At 41.1% G+C, this 17,829-nt stretch overlaps 1 protein-coding gene across 3 annotated transcripts in view; it reads right to left on the bottom strand.

Annotated features, from left to right (window-relative positions):
• The window catches only part of ptpn13 (protein tyrosine phosphatase non-receptor type 13), a 256,822-nt gene that overhangs the window by 21,028 nt on the left and 217,965 nt on the right, over nucleotides 1–17,829 (bottom strand). For all 3 annotated transcript variants that reach the window (XM_078214036.1, XM_078214044.1, XM_078214053.1), the window contains 7 exons: nucleotides 16,308–16,369; nucleotides 15,674–15,829; nucleotides 10,241–10,415; nucleotides 6,855–6,968; nucleotides 4,858–4,988; nucleotides 2,045–2,130; nucleotides 1,499–1,602 (listed from right to left, as the gene is read on the bottom strand). In XM_078214036.1, coding sequence (XP_078070162.1) covers nucleotides 1,499–1,602; nucleotides 2,045–2,130; nucleotides 4,858–4,988; nucleotides 6,855–6,968; nucleotides 10,241–10,415; nucleotides 15,674–15,829; nucleotides 16,308–16,369 — 828 coding nt within the window. The remainder of the gene's footprint in view (nucleotides 1–1,498; nucleotides 1,603–2,044; nucleotides 2,131–4,857; nucleotides 4,989–6,854; nucleotides 6,969–10,240; nucleotides 10,416–15,673; nucleotides 15,830–16,307; nucleotides 16,370–17,829) is intronic.

Genomic DNA, 17,829 nt, shown 5'->3' with positions numbered 1-17,829 from the left:
GATGATCGTAACAAAATACACTATTAATTAATAATGCAGATATGCGGGACATTGTTAAACTAGAACTCAGATCAAAACTATATTCCCATCAGTTTTTGGGTTCTTAAGTGATTGGCAAAATAATTGAACTTGCAACAATTTAAAGTTTGTTGTATTAAATCAAACCATTACACACAATGGTGATTGTCCCTTTAAGGATCAATCTGCAGTGTAAGGGTCCACATGACCCAGAAAACCAATCAGGGAGCAGGGTGGGGGATTACCCTAGTAAGGGTGGGCTTCTTGCTCAAGAGTTATCTCGGGAATGGATTGCCGCCACGAGGCTGCAAGCCTCCGTACAGATTTAACCTGAAAATAAACAAGTTGTGTTTTCCCTAAACTGGTGAACAAGTATCATTACACAAGCACTGACATGCATGCATTAAATTGCACACTTATTTGCCAGCTATGGGTTTGAAATCCCTCCCCAGCCTCTTCTGTGCTGTTTGCCTTATTTGAGGTAGGTAGAGGCTCTGCCCCTCACAAGGCCTCAATGTGAGGTCATAATCTGGTAAAACCCACATGACTGATCTAATTGCAGTGCATTCCAACCAGACTAATGAAGGAATGCACTGCAATGACAGAAAGATCTTGATCCTTTATGGCCTACCTAAGGCAGTACCTTAGTAATTATTTGTAGAATGATTTGGATTAAACTTAGACTGCACAGCAAAATGGGAGACTGACATGTAGGTCAAACGCATTTTTAAGAATTGTTTAATGGAATATTTATCTTGAGCTTTCAAGTGAAGTTTGCATTAAAAGTCCTACCCAAAAACTTTTCACTGATCATGGATTCATAGACGTTTACAGCACTGAAGGAGGCCATTCAGCCCATCATGTCCATGCTGGTCAACAAAGATCTGACTACACTAATCCCATTTTCCAGCACTTGGTCCATAGCCCAGGAGGTTACAGCAGAGCAAGTGAATATTTAAATACTTCTGAAATGTTATGAGAGTTTCTGACTCAACCACCCTTTCAGGCAGTGAGTTCCAAACTCCCAGCACCGAGTGAAAAAGTTTCTCCTCAGCTCCCCTCTTAGCCTTCTACCTCTTACTTTAAATCTATACCTGTTGGTTATTGACCCCTCTACTCATGGAAAAAGTACCTTCCTATCCATCCTGTCAATGCATCATCTAATCTTATCCAACTCTATCAGATCCTCTTGCAACCTCTGCTGGAAGACAGCTGTGGCCTAGTCAAACTTTCCTCAGAGCTCAGACCCTCCAAACAGGCAGTCTCCTGGTAAATATTCTCTTTACAATAATAATCTTCCCAGAAGTAAACATTACCTCTAAAATATTGACATGAACTAGATATTCACAACACTATATACCTTGTGAGAAGTTGAGAAATAAACTGAAAGCTCATATCATCTCTCAAAGTTATCAATTTATAATCCAAATTGAATTGCTGAAAATTTAGCATATTTATCAAATGAATATTTTTATTTTACCTGTGGGTGAAGGATCCTGCTGCAAAGTTTCAATTGGAAGTTCATCACTCCCCCAGGTAACCTCACCCTCCTCTGTGTTCTCCATGTGTGACAGGCTGGGTACCCTATCAGAATTGAACAATTATATTGCAGTCATTTAACATGATCTGTATTTAGCATGTGAACAAACAATTAGATAATCACAACATAGCAAAAGAAGTTGATGTAAAATTGCTATACAAATTTGTGGATTTGAGCTATTAAGTACCATTAATCTACCGTAGCAGGATCAGAAATCGTAGTTTATAACAGGTTTGGTACTTTTCATAACCAATTATTGTTCCAGTAAAACTGGCATACAATGATTGATGGATTTCAAATATTCTTATATAGATTCAAATCAGAATGTTATGTTGTTTATAATGTGGTCATCATTCAGACAATAATTGTTTAAAAATAATATGCAGTATCATAATTTGACTATTTTGAGCAGTTGGATATGGTCAGGATCCTCATTATCCAGCAGATTAGCTCTTTATATTCATTACATCTGTTGGGGCAGATTACCTTTCCGATGTTGTATCTTCAACAGAGAACTCCTGAATTGCTTTCTCTATTTTTGTTGAGAAATTATAACCGTTCCTTCTGGATGGCTGTATAATTAATTTTAAAAATCATATTATTGAGCAGTAATGACAAATGGTAGAAAAAACTTTCAGAAAAGGCAGTATTGTATAAAGAAAGATGCCTTGCATTTTCAATACCAAGAGAAGATGCGGACAACGTATTGTAAATTAATCTTTGCAAGTGCAGCAGGTTTAATGACCCAATTCATGCAGATGAAGCTCAGATACTGGGGCCAGATTTTAAAGGGGGTTCCTTTGACACTACCTGGCATATCTGTATATTTAAAGCAGAAGTTTGCATCCTTACTGTGGGTGCCTTGCTCGCCTGCTCAAAAAAGCAGATTAGGATTGGGACACAGCTGGAAAGCAAAGGGATGTGAGGGAGTAAGTGGCTAGCTTCATTTTAGCTGTTAAAATTAGTGCCTTCACTTTTAATGCAAGTTCATTAAATTTGACGGACAAATCTTTCAAATTATAACTTGCAATATGACTACACATCTAAACGAATAGAATGACATGAACCTTGTACAGCCTGTAGTCAGAGAAAACAAAGGAAGCAAGTCTAGTCTAAACTGCAGGAACATGCTTGCAATGTAAAGGGCATGAACAAACAAGATTCTATTTCAATTGAACTGAGCTCATTCTATTGAGGAGGCTGGGGTAGGAATTGGGCCAGACTGAGCTCGTTTAATAATAATCAGTGCCATGGCGCAGGAACTGCTATGTTGTTATGCACAGCTGTTCAAGCACTAGGGGGAAGGATTTTTATTCTTGGGTCCTGATCTTGCCGTCAGGAAGAAATGCCAGTTGTGGGGGCCAGAGGGCGATTTTGGAGGATGTGGCCAACCAAGTGGCCGTCTCCGAGCACCCCATTTAATTATGGATGGTGGGAGGACTTCCGAGACTGGAGGGCCAATAGGAGGCTGCCTAGTACTAAAAAACTGACCATCAGAGATGGGCTCTGCTGAACCATGTAGGGAGGCATCACAGGTGAAGTTAAATGAGAGGAGCAGAAGTGTTGGGGCCACCAGACACGAGGAGGAAAGCATCCCTCATATTGGGCACTGCTGCACTTCAGCTGAAGAATGGAGTCATGCCGCCCACACTGAATGGAATCTCTGGCTCTAATATCCATCCAGCCAGCCACCATGAGGCTGCCCTCATTTCACAGATGGCCACCTGACTGTGTGCCACCTCCATATTCACCCCAGTGGTGCTTAAGAATTCAGTACCATGCATTTATAGAGTGCTTTCGTCAAGCTATCCCAAAGCAGCTCACAGCTGATGAATTATTTTGAAATGTCGTCACTTGTGTTAAGTTTACAAGCTGTTTAAGTTACACACAGAAACATGTCATAAACATCAACAACATCAATGATTAAACCATCTGTTCTTGCAGTGTTCTTTGAGGGGATAAGTACCGATCAGGACACCGGAAGAATTGAAAGCCCTTCATTGAATACTGCCATGGGATGTTTCATACCTGGCAGAAAACCCAGACCCAAGTATAGTGTCTTATCCAAAAACAGCACAATTGATAATGTTAGCACTCCCTCAGCACTTCCGTAACGTGCCAGCCCACATATAATCATGCCTTAGAATTTGAAGGTACATATTTCTAATTCAGGGACAAGAGTGTTACCATCAAGTCAAACTAATATAAACAGTTGTTACGGCCCACAATGAATTTTGGCCATAAGCAGGTTGAGCACTCACCATGTTATTTCCCATATGTTAGCCTGTACAGGAAAGGTCAATAATAAAGTCAAAGTATGACTTTTAAAATGACTTGCAAAATGAATCAATTAGCCTCCTGCTAAAAAAAACTATTCTAAACTCAACTTCCGTTTCATCTCCTATGTCCTATTCCTTAATCACCTGTCCAAAATCTCCCCATTAAATCCCAACTAGTTCCTACCATACTCAAGACATTTGCACCGCTTTAGTCAGTCATCAACCTGTCTGATGACTGTGACCAGTGCGTATTGTACTTGCTTCATCTCCTTGGCCTACGATAGGCATTGGTTTTATTGACCATTCCTTTTTTATCTGTTGTGATCCACCTCCTGGATGTTCCAATCCCCACCCCCCTCCCTCAAAAACCAACTTTGAGATCTCTGGTGGTTGTAAAAAGGCAATATATAAATTATTTTTTTCTTTTTAACTATGATTAAGGATCAGAAATTAATAATAAAGAAAGAAATAAGAAAGAACTGGTATTTATGTGAAACCATTCGCAACCTCAGGTCATCTCAAAGCACTTCATAGCCAACAAAGTAACTCTGAAGTCTAGTCATTGTTGTAACGTAGGGAACTTATCAGCCATTTTTTGCATAGCAAAGTCTCAATAACTAAGATAAATGACCAGATGATCTGTTTTCATTGAAGGATAAATACAAGTAATTCACATTTGGCTTATGGGAAAAGTGTCCTGTTCTTTTTAAAAAAGTGACATGGGATCTTTTATGCCCACCTGAGGCTTAACGTATCATCTGAAAGTCTGTATCTCCTAACAGAATTCTCTCCGGACCTGTAAGGAAATGTCAGCCAAGAGTGGGGCTTGAACTAAAGTTTTCTGACTCTAGCATGGAACATTACATGGACATAAATCTGACATCCATCAGTCCGGAGGTCAAAATCGAAAGATCATTTTTACTACCTTAATAAAGTCTGCTAGATGAAGTCTGTACAACAGGCTAATACTGTTAACCGTCTCATTCATACAAAATGGCCTCAAATTGAATTGTTAATTACCTCAGGAGAATCTTCAGGCAATGAAAAATCTTCACAATCTGTATCCTCAGATTTAAGGGATTTCTCTTCTTCCTTCAGTTCAGCTATGCATTTAGCGGTACCAAGTCCTTTCGCAGGTTGTGCATCTTTCTCTGTCCAAGAAATATAAAGTTCTCAACTTTTCTTTTAAAACATCAATATTCAGTACGATGAAGCTTTAGACTCTCCCATTGCCCTTTCACTTCTGTGACATGTCCTGATTAAAAGACAAATGTCACTCCTCTGTTAGCTACATTCCTACAGTTAATATATTTTGAGCAGCATGCGCCTGTTTGTCAGAATGGCTTTTGCACATTTATTTGGATGCAAGGGAAAGGCTGTTATCCCCACAAAACTCTCGCTTTAATTTCTGATAGCCTTTACATCTTTGAAATAGTTGTGATAATGCCCTTGAATATCTTTAAAGAACAAATTTTATTCTTCATCGAAAGCTTTTTGAATAAATGTTAACGCTCTGCAACCAAAATCTTTTCCTAACATACCTTATATATTATATGTTTCAAGACACTGTACCCAAATCTATCCAGGCACCAACAAGGAGACTCAAGGTCAATCTATCGACATACACATCAGTTGTAATATTGGTTGGTTTACTCCAGACATCAGCCACCAACTACTCCTGATCAGCCACTTGATCCCCTTCTGATTTCTGTTTTTTTTGACAGCCAACACTGAGTTGCTTTGGGTGGCATGGTAGCGCAGTGGTTAGCACTGCTGCTTCACAGCTCCAGGGTCCCGGGTTCGATTCCCGGCTCGGGTCACTGTCTGTGTGGAGTTTGCACATTCTCCTCGTGTCTGCGTGGGTTTCCTCCAGGTGCTCCGGTTTCCTCCCACAGTCCAAAGATGTGCAGGTTAGGTTGATCGGCCAGGTTAAAAAATTACCCCTTAGAATCCTGAGATGCGTAGGTTAGAGGGCTTAGCGGGTAAAATATGTGGGGGTAGGGCCTGGGTGGGATTGTGGTCGGTGCAGACTCGATGGGCCGAATGGCCTCCTTCTGCACTGTAGGGTTTCTATGATTCTATGATGTCTATGAAGATTTTCCATCCAATATGCAGAGTGCCTCACATGACCATGCAAATTCTAGAGTGAGCTGTACCATGTCACATAGTGAGCAATTCTCCCATCCTGTTGTCCTAATTTATTAGCACAGCAGGCGGGAGATTTCACCTCACTCAGCACCAAATTTCTGACACCATTGGGCAGTGCCAAGGGAGTGGGGGATCCCGCTACTACTCTGCATAAGGATTGGTGGGGGGAGGGAAAAAAAAAAATCGGTAGTGGGGTGCTGGAGATCGTGGCACACCAGGAGTGGGAATGGGTGTTGGGGGGGGGGGCAGTGATCAAGCTGGCCAGCAATCGGGAGGCCATCGGTGCGGGGCCAGCGCGCTTGTGCCGATCTTGGCGCTGACAGATCGGCACATGCACAGTAACCCGCTCAGCTCGCCGATTTCAGCCTCTCCAGTGGGAATAGGCCCCGGCCCCTGAAATTTAATGATATTCACGCTGGTGGCCTCTGAAATGCACAGAGTGGGAGGTTCTTCTTTGAACTCCCACTGAAATAAGCAGAGGGATTTACTCCAGTTTTCACACGAATTCGACAGAATTGTTTTGGGAGAATTTCAGCCGTAATCTTTTTGGGAAATTGTGCAAGGAGGCACCTCCTTTTGTGACATTTCAGTATTGACGTTGACTCTTTACAATCCATATTTTGCCTCCAAAAGGGAAAATGTGATCTATGGATTTAACTGGATCTAAGCATAGTGCACGCAGAATATTTCTTAAAAATAAGAAAACCCTACCAATGGTAACTAATTACATACTTCCTTTTCTAGAAATGGACAAAGATAATACCAGATCAGAATGAGATGAGACTTGGAATGAGCTGATGTGTATTAAGGAAAAAGAGACTAAAATTATGAAAAAAGTAAATGACTGCCCCTCAACCTCAAGAGGTTACCTGGAGTATCTCCTGGTGTAGAGTTTGTTGGATTCAAAGAAAAATATTTATCGACTTCCTGTTGAACAATATCACTCAGAGATTGCAGAACTTCAGCTTCTCGGTTAGTGATATCTACAATAATCGGAGAAAAAGACAGATTTAGTGGACATAGTAGTGGAATAACACTGGGGTATGAGATAGTTTTGTTTTATGGCTACATCCCGTCCTGCTGCCATTAAACCAAACTGTTAATGTCACAGTTAGAACAGCCGCCCATACCCGGTGTACAAACAACTACCTCGTTCAGTGCTGCTACCTTCCCCACAGGGCTGCCAATGATATATAACCTTGATATCTCCCATATGATTTTGACCACATAACTCACCAATGGTCCCGTTTTTTGGCTGTCTGTCGCCAGATGTATTTACTGCCTTTAGTGCAGCTCAGCTATTCCGCCTGAAGAGGTGATGTTGCACAATGGTAAATTCAGTCAGACACACAGATTAAAGGGATATTTTCAGAATGAGAATGTTGAAGATCTAACAGAGGTTAAACCTGATGTCACAATGGGAGAATGGAACAAAGCAATAAAGGTTCTTTACCAGCATCAAGATTAGAGCTGGGTGGTTAAAATGAAACCAAAGTAGCATCTCTTTAGGAGAGCTAGCAAATATATTATCGTATAGAAAGGAAAGGTGTGTGTCGGACAGTAGAGGATATGGGGCAGAATTTTACTGTTTCACACAGGAAGGTTTGAAGGCAAGGTGACTAGTAAAATGCAGTGTCTGGCCTGCCTGCCACTTACCCAGCCGCTTCAGACTCGTCTAGCATTTTTGTGGGGAGTGGGGGGTGCAGTGGGATTGCCGAGTGGCACTTCAAGCATCTGGCCACTTCAGTGCCTCATCCTACCCTCTATACCATTTTACCCACGACGGGGGAGACCCACGCTAAGCAGGTCGCTCGACAGCTTCAGCTGTGTGGGTTGGTGTCAGGCAAGGGGGAACTGGTCCCCGTGCCCATTAGAAGTATTGAATGACTTGAGGCCAAAGGCACAACTCCCTTGGTGCGAGGAAACAGAAGGAATCCAATTTGTGCATTTGCCCCAGGATTTTGCTTCATAACCGCAGTTTTGATTGGTTGTTCCACTGCTGGGTTGCAGATTTGGAATCTGGCTTCAGTTGCATTTCTGGGCTCTGCTGTTTATTGCAGAATCCAGAGTACTGACTTGAGACCATGGAGTAAGGCTCCTTTATCCAATAGAACACTGGTCTAAAATTCCAAAGACTTCCAGATGTGTTGGGAGGGGAGGGGGGGGGGGGGGGTGCAGATTAACTTATACTCGGAGTATAAAATCATAGAATCCCTACAGTGCAGGAGGCCAATCGGCCCATTGAGCCTGCACCATCAACCCACATACTTACCCTGCTAGTCCCTCTGACACTAAAGAGCAATTTAGCATGGCCAATTAACCTAACCTGCGCATCTTTAGAATGTGGGAGGAAACCGGAGCACTCGGAGGAAACCCACACAGACACGGGGAAAAGGTGCAAACTCCACACAGTCACCCAAGGCTGGAATTGAACCCAGGTCCCTGGCGCTCTGGGGCAGTGCTAACCACTGTGCCACCATATGTGAACAGCCGGTGTGAGTGATCCCCATTTTGAAATGTAAAGATAAACCATAATGTTGGTAATTCATATTAAATTGATGTGACGTAGTTTATTGAATAAATTAATTGTAAAATGATACCTTTACTGTTAACCACAATGAAAGCATTTTAAAACTCATCAAATTCATTGTCTTTGGTGTCTGACGCAGAGCTCATCAAATTCATTCTTAGTCACTTTGGCTATTGCATCATTATAAGGATTTCCATTGTGGATTGGATATGGCCATTTCAGTTTCAGAATTATTCCTCCACAACAAAACATTTTCCTCTTCATCTACTAAGTTGGATATTATACATTTTCTGAGTGATCTGGTGACAGTCTGTGCACTAATAGCATACCACCATTCCTGACAAAACCATACAAAACATTAAGTGGAGCACCATAACATCTTTCCACTCATTGTGAAGGCTTTTTTTTTCAAACAACCATCTATCTCTTCAATTCAGCATGAACATGATCATCAAATGGCTTGTTGAGGCACAGATCCAAAGATTGAATTATGAATATTAGACCCCCTGGAATAACTGCAAAGTAGGTGTAATTTCTTTGAAGGCACCTCTTAATGTCATCGGTTATATGGGATCTGAACATGTCCTGCACTAAAAAAAGGCCACTGGAATGTCTATTCTACTACACATTACTGATCCAAAACTTCACCCAATCCTCACTCATCCAACCGTTGTCATAGACATGCATGAGAACTCTTGCATGGAACTGGATTTTCATCATGGTTTTATGTATGAAAATCATAGGCTTTAATTTTGTTTCGTTGAACATGGAGACATGTACGAGCATGAATCTTGCCTTCGCATGTCCTGTACTTTTCACTGGAACTGCTTTTGGATTTATTCACTCCAGATTTTGGTTGCTGGGCAAAGTTGATGGGTGTTTCATCCAATTTGTTGTTGTGGCACAATGGGTACTAATGTTTTTACTGCTGCCTGATGAAGAATTGCTGGAAACTGGTAATTTTGACATTGTGGTCTTTGAGTTGTCTCTGAGCAATCTTGGTCTTCTGCTGCAACAGCTGACAGTTTTGTTCCATTGTGTGGCTACATCAACTAAATGTTGTTCTGAAATCTTTGCTGGATTAAGGGTTTGATTTGGCTCATATATATAAAAATAATATATATATGCACTTACATTTCTAATGATGAAATCATTTTGACGATTTTCGAGGACCCAACTCAATACATAGGAGAGATTCCAAGTTCTGCCATTCTTGCACCAGTTTTTCACCAATGCCGAATTTCCTCGCTGCGGCAGTTATTTGGTGAGTTAGCAGATGTTACAACTTTTAGCCTGAAACCAGCTTCATATTTCATTTATTATGTTGGAAGACTTGTGTCATCTTTTCAGCTATCAACTGGAAGCTTGAATTTCTTTTTAAAAGTTAAGTCACCGTGGAGATCATACCAAAGTACCAAGCTGTTTGATTAATTAGGTGTGTACTGTATCATTTTGGATTTAGTTAAGGTGCCACGATCAACAGAAATAAATTACAAACAGGGGTTTTCAGTGCGGTAAGTGTGAAACAAAAATTAGTCCAACTTGCAAAATCTGATCAGTTTACTTAATAGCACGTTGGAATTTTAGTTATACATTAGACAACTGGCTCAATTAATGTTTTCAATTCAGTCAGTAGTTACTTGCAACATGTTTGTGCAAGAATAGTAGTGTATAGATTAAAGAATTGCATAAACAGAACTCAATCACACTTGGTTTTACTCATACCTGCATCACACTGCATTTTGGAGAAAGAAATCTTGGCATCAGCATCTTTATTTGTCCTTCTCACTTTGCTGGAGGATTTAGTTCTGGAGACAGTTAAATTCACCAATCCTTTCGCTCTGCGGATTGTTGTCACTGCTTTTGTGTGGGAGACTCCAACTACACATTCCCCATTTACCTGTGATTAAAGAATATTGATAATGGTTACATAGAACATAGAACACTACAGCGCAGTACAGGCCCTTCGGCCCTCGATGTTGCGCCGACCAGTGGAACCAATCTAAAGCCCCTCTAATCTACACTATTCCAATATCATCCATATGTTTATCCAATAACCATTTAAATGCTCTTAATGTTGACGAGTCCACTACTGCTGCAGGCAGGGCATTCCACGCCCTTACTACTCTCTGAGTAAAGAACCTACCTCTAACATCTGTCCTATATCTCTCACCCCTCAATTTAAAGCTATGTCCCCTCGTGCTAGCCATCACCATCCGAGGACAGTTTGTACAAGAGGTAAAGTTGAAAAAATTGTGATGTATGTGACTCTGTGAATGTGACAGTATTATTAAAAGCAACTAATTAAACAAATCATTTTCTATTACAAACTGCCAGCTCAGAAAAAGAATGAATTGATTTCTATCTCTTCACAAATAGATTGGGTAAAATAGTTTGGCCTTTATTGCAAGGGGATGGAGTACGAAAGCAGGGAAATCCTGCTGCAACTATACAGGACATTGTTAAGACCAACAGGTAGATTTTTGATCTATAAGGGATTTAAGGATTGTGGGGAGAAAGGCAGGGAAATGGAGTTAATGTCATAATCAGAACAGAATGTCATAATCAACTTCATCAACAAAACACAAAATTTAAGTGATTCGATGTCAATCATTTCACCTTCTTATCCTAAACTGGCGTGTAGAACTACTGACATAGGCCCTGTCTTAAAGCAATTAAGTTGTTAATACTCATATATTTGAATTAAAAGGGTTGCATAACTAATAGTGACCTATTTGGATTATTAAAAAGTTGTGCCTGTCTGATAAATCTACTTAGTTTAACCCAATTGGTGGGAAGCATGTGGCATTATTGGTTATGAAGAGCTAATCAGATCATAACAAAGCAGTCGCATTTGATCCTACACTAGTTTCTCTACTCCTTGCAACTATCCTAATACCTTGTCTTTTTCCGACCCAATTGTATCTCCATCACTTTCCCCCTTCTCTCAACCCAAGTCAACGGACACCCTCTTCATTCACCAGCTAACTATCTCTCCTATAACTCACTGTGAATCTTAGTGAGAGTCTAGAGCCTCAACTCCAATCTGCCACCCTTACACCAACCCCAGATAATTGGAAAAATATTCCCCACTACCTACTTTGCACCACACTGTTGCCCCCAACACTTGATTATGCCACATCATAAATTGGGACCCAACCTCATTTCCCCCCATCCCCATCTCACTATGAACTGTAGTCACTACCACCTAGCTGAAGGTGAATGCAAATTAATTATATCTAGCACTCAAAAATAGAAGCTGAAAATCAAAAAACAAGAAATGTATTTCTTGTGGAATATGAATAGAGAGTGGTGGGGGGGTGGGGTGATAGGAACATTCATCACAATGAACTGCATGGAAGAGAAGCCACTATTATCAATCATAGAAATTGTAACTTATATTTATCTCAAAATGTTGCTGCACAGGAATAATGAGCATGTAGGTGACCTAAAAATACAGGAACATTTGGGATGTTCTAACAACAATATAAATTATGCCCAGTTCAAGAATAAAGGAGTCAATATATAATGACAGAAAAAGTGACCTTTTCTAGATTAAATGAAAGAAAATTGACAATAGAACCACAAATTAGCAAAAGTAAATAATTAAACCGGAAGTGCATGCCAGCAACAACAAAGTCTGTCGGAGGCTAGAGTTTCATGGATAAAAGAGGAAATTAGATTCAATGTCAAACTAAAATAAATTATTTAGTATTTACAGGACAGGTAATAAACAGCAGCAGAAAAGGGTAGTATATAAATTAGAAAAACGAAGAGGAAGCACAAGAAAAAATTAGCCAAAGACAAAGGGTAATAAGAAAGCATTCTAAAGATACCTTAAAAGTAAAAAAAAATTCAAGGGTTAGGACAACTGGAGATAAAGGTAGCAAACTTACATTGGTGAGCACGAACATAGCAGAAGGACTAACTCAGCACCTTGCTACAGCTTTGAAAGAGAATATTTGGAATAATAAAACTAATGGAGAAGAGTGAACTGCCAGATCAGAGACCAGATCACAAAGAAATTATGCAAGAAATAAGTTCAATTCAAGGTACGAAAAAGGTCACAGAAGTTCTAAATCCAGGACCGGTGGGGGGGTAGGAATGGAAGAGTTTCAGTTCTGCTTTTCGGACAAGTTCAAATCTGTTATCATATCCACTCAGTGCATGAAACAACAGCAGAAACGGTTTCTCGCCAGTAAAGAGAGGGGTGCCTGAATGCTGGCTGAGAGCAGCAGAGGGCACCATTGTGCACGCACAGGTCTCGAGCAGCTGAGACCTGTCACTCAGCCTCTGCCACTCTCAACCAGCCTCCCAGCCCAAAAGCACAGCAACCCCCCTCCCCGTCCACCACCATCCAGACTACCACGACCCATCCACCCCCCACCCGTCCGGACCGATATCATTCCTCCCTCTCTTCTCTCCCCCCCCCCCCCCCATGGACATCCCCCTCTCTCCCCCACTGATCCCAATGCTGAGTGGCAGCAGGTCCCCCTCCCTCCCCATACCAATCCCAATGCAGAATGGCAGTGGGTCACTCCTCCCTCCCCCCACCAATCCCAATGCAGAGTGCGCAGCATCTGCATCCCCCCCCCCGCCAATCAGCCAATGCTGGTCTGGCCCTGCCCTGCCCCCAGTAGGTCCCACCCCCAAGGCACTGCCTGGTGCTCAGTGGGCAGTGCCGGTGTGCCCAGTGATCACTGTCAAGGTGCCAGGCTGGCACTGCCCAAAGGACACCCCGCTTGCCCCTGACCTACGCAGGGGTGCCTCAATGGCCTCTGGTTCTACTGGTGAGGCTATCACGACTGGTCCCTGTCCCTGAGGACCAGCTGTGATCCTCACCAGAGAGTACCTCTCCCTGCAAGGTCACACGGGCAAGTGAGCCCAGGCGATAACATCATTAATTCCATGTAAAATAAGATTAAAATACATTTAAAATGTATTCAGCCTCATGCCAGAAATGGACACGAAGCTGATCGCGTTGAATATCTGGTGCCAGTAAGATCGAGTGAGGTGAGAAATCAGACATGAGCCTGATTTCTTTGCTCTCTTGCGATCTTACTGGCTCACCCCACCCATCGGCCGGCAGAGCACAATGGTAAGATCGCCCTCTAGGAGTTGAATGCTTTCTTCCAGGACACTGAGGAAAGCTTTGGTAGAAAATAGCAGAGCATCTGACAATTAATTTTCCAAAATTCTGCAGAAATGAACCTGTGCCTGGGAAATGTGGGTACCAAATCTGACAATCTTCTACAAAAACCCAAGCAATAAGCCAATATATTGTAGGTAGTCGCTTGGTCAGCTATAGTTAACCAGTTAGTCTTTAATATTTGGGTAAGCAATCTGAGAAAGTCACAAAGCAAAAATATCTCGATCCCTGATTTTGCAGCTAGTTCCATAAAATACAGAAACCAAACAGATATTGCTGACCTTGTAAAACATGTTTATTATGTCACAGTTGGAGCATTATGTACAGTCTTGGTCAATTCTATTCGAAGGGGGACAATAAGAGCAATGGAAATGCCGCAATGTGCGTACACTAGGATCTTGGGTGGAACTTTCCAATTTTTTCCCAAGTGTCAGCTTGGGTGGGAAAAGCAAAGCACAGCCCACCCTGAATCCCATGTGATTTTAGTACCAGCCTGCTATGTGGGAGCTTGTCAAATGCATTACTAAAGTCCATATAAACTACATCCACAACCCTTCCCTCATCAATTATCTTTGTCACTTCTTCAAAAAGCTCAATCAAGTTGATGAGACATGACCATCTCTGTACAAAACGATGCTGCCCGTCACTAACTAGTCCATTTTCTTCCAAATGTGCATATATTCTGTCCCTCAGTATTTTCTCCAAAAGCTTCCCCACCACTGATGTCAGGCTCACCGGTCTACAATTTCCTGGATTATCCCTGCTTCCTTTCTTAAACAAGGGAGCAACATTGGCTATTCTCCAGTCCCCTGGAACCTTGCCTATGGTCAAAAAGGATGAGAAGATATCTGTAAAGGCCCCAGCTATTTCTCCCCTTGCCTCTCACAGTAACCTGGGATAGATCCCATCCGGTCCCGGGGACGTGTCTACCTTAATGCAATTTAGGATACCCAACACTTCCTCCTTTGATATATTAACATTCCCTAGAGCATTCATACAACTATCTCTGACCTCAACATCCGTCATGTCCTTCTCCTTGATATTGGAAATCACAATTTATTATTTCCATTGGTGAATGTGATTATAAGTGAAGAGGACATAACAAAGGGAGAGAGATAGGTTAAGCTAGTGGCCAAAGCTTTGGCAAATGGAGCATAATGTGGAAAAATGTGAAATTGTCCATTTTGGAACAATAAAAAAGCATATTATCTAAATTGTGAGAGATTGCAGAACACAGAATCAGAGGGATCTGGGTGTCCTAATGCATGAATCACTAAAGGTTAGTATGCAAGTACAGTAAATAATTAGGAAAGCTAATAGAATGTTATTGTTTTTTGCGAGGGGAATTGAATTTAAAGTAGAGGGGTTATGCTTTAGTTGTACAGAATATTGGTAGACCAAATCTGCAGTACTGTGTACAGTATTGGTCTCCTTATTTAAGGAAGGATGCAAATACAATAGAAGCAGAAATTAATGGCAGGAATGGACAGGTTTGTCTTATGGGGAAAGATGGGACATGCTAGGCTTGTATCCAGAAGCAACTTGATCGAAACATAAAAGATCCTGAGGGGTCCTGACAGGGTGGATGTGGAGAGAATATTTTCTCTTGGGGTAGGATGCAGAACTAGAGGTTACTGTTCAAAAATAAGGGGTTGCCCATTTAAGACAAGAGATGAGGAAAATAAAAACTGAGGGTAGTGTGCCTTCGGAACCCTCTTCCTCAAAAGGCAATGAAAGCTGAGTCTTTGGATGTTTACAAGGCAGAGGCACTTAAATTAAAATCTTTAGACACGGGATTGTTAAAACATAGAATTCTCTGCCATAAACTTACCTGAAACAATGTTCATAGTTTGTTTAAAAGGAAATTTGATGGCTGCTTAACAAAGGGAAATATTAATCATACAGGACGAAAGTAGGAGAGTCCAATTAAACTTGTGGAGAAAAACAGGCCAGATGGTGGATATTATTTTTGCACTCTAATATTCTATGATTCTAGAAAGTTAACTTGCCTGAAGTAATCGGTCACCAACTTGCAGCCTTCCATCCACTGCAGCTGCACCACCAGGATGAACACTCTTAACAAAAACACCACTCTCGCCACCTACTAAAGAGAACCCTAACCCTCCTGAGATAGGTTTCTGTAAATCAAAGTGCATCACACGATTCTATGGAGAGAGAGAGAAATAAAGGCACTGAATTTCTCTATGCAACACTGACTGCATTTTAAAAGAACTAACTGTATGTGAAATACTTTAGAATATTTCTGAGATGTAATAAGATTCTATAAAATGTCAATTCTTTTTCATTTCCATTTGTTGAGTTTTGATGCCCCCCAGCACTTGTCATTGCACAAAATACTTCCTAAGATCTCAGAGGTTTCAAGTGCAATTAGTGTCTCAAATTCTTAATTTTAAGAAAACACATTTCAGCCCAATCTCACATGAATATACCCGGTCTATGTTTATACTGGATGTAATATTCACAGGAACTATAAGTTCCACAGCAAAAGAATCCATAAAAAGCTCAAGTATCAACAAATAATTTTGTGTTGATCAAACAAAGTAATAATTTGTACTTCATAATCATTAATTTTTACAAAAATGATTTTTCTTTAATGTATATTGTGATAAGATATATTCTTACTTCTGATACCTTTATATCAGATACTGGATCACATTCACTTTGCCTGTTTCCATACAAATCTCCTGTAGAAAAAGTGATAATTAGACACTGAACTGAAATCAGATTCACAACTTTATATCAATAAAAGGAAAACTTCAATTGATACAGTACAAGCATCTGGACAAATTTATTCTTTTGAATTAGCTTCAGTGGATCTGGAATTTGAATCTGAATAAGCACTGGATAAAGCAACATACTGGAGTCACCAAATAGAAACAGGAAGTGCTGGAAAACTGAGCAAGTCTGGCAGCATCTGTAGAGAGAGCAACAGAGTTAACATTTTGAGTCCAGTATGACTCTTCTTTGGAAGAAGTTGTTCCAGGTTTCTAAGGTTCAAGCATCTAATACAGGTCAATAATTCAATGCAGCATGCCTTTAACAAAGGTGCTGTCTTTCTCTTGGGATGTTAAACCAATATCCTGTATAACTTTTGGTCTGATGTAAAAGGTCTCAAAGCATTGCTCAAAGTTGTCAAAATTCATCTTGTAGCCAACACCACCTAAACAATGTTTATTGGCCTTGCATAATACCAATCAGGAATAAACAGTTGGGAAACACATGGTCAAAATGTAGGGAATATATTACATGTACGGGTTTAAGGTGGGATACTATTTTGAGCAATGATGATAACCATCCAGGACATGCAGTCCATTTGATTGGCTCTGCATCCGCCATCTTGAAACGTTCACTCCCTTCACCATCGGCACATGGAAGAAACAATGAGCGTCATTCTTAAAAAGCACTGCAGCAGCTCACCAAGGTCTCTTCCAAACTTAAGACTTCGAGAACCTAGAAGGAGGGCAGCAGAGGCATGGGAGCACCAACACTGGCAAATTCCCTCCAAGCCACACACCATCCTGAATTGGGTTGGAACGATATCGCTGTCTCTTCACTGTCGTTGGGTCGAAAACCTGCTACTCCCTTCCAAACAGCACTGTGGCTGTACCTGCATCAGATGGACTGCAACGGTTTTAAGAAGGTGGTTCATCACCACATTCTCAAGAGCAATTTGGGATGGGCAATAAATGGCAGCCTTCTCTTTGATGCTCACATCAAATGAGTGAATACATAAAAAGCATAGATGAACTCAACAGGAAGCTGGACAGGCACATGGAGAGAAAAGGAACAGAACGATTGTGCTGATAGGGTTAGATGTCGAGGTGTCCATGTAGTGCATAACCAGTGTCACAGGCCAGTTGGGCTGAATGGCCCGTTTCTGTGTTGTAGACTTGATGGAACTCCGTATGACCACAGGTACTTGATGATCATACTGTACAGACTGATATATTGAAAGAGTATCTTCTGCCTACAAGTGAATAAAACTATTCACTGACATTCAAGTTTATTTTAAACAGCTTGAATCGGAAATGAGATTACTCTTTGCAAAAATTCTCTGTGCCCTTCTATACTTGATAAGCAGCTCAGTGCGATTTTAAATCAATCCACAATCGAAAACAAACTTGGAGCTTGAAAAAAAAAAATC

Source organism: Mustelus asterias, chromosome 1, assembly GCF_964213995.1.
Source record: "Mustelus asterias chromosome 1, sMusAst1.hap1.1, whole genome shotgun sequence".
NCBI classification, from domain to species: Eukaryota; Metazoa; Chordata; class Chondrichthyes; order Carcharhiniformes; family Triakidae; genus Mustelus; species Mustelus asterias.
Note: the sequence above shows the minus strand (reverse complement) of the source record. Positions and strands in the feature narration are given on the sequence as shown.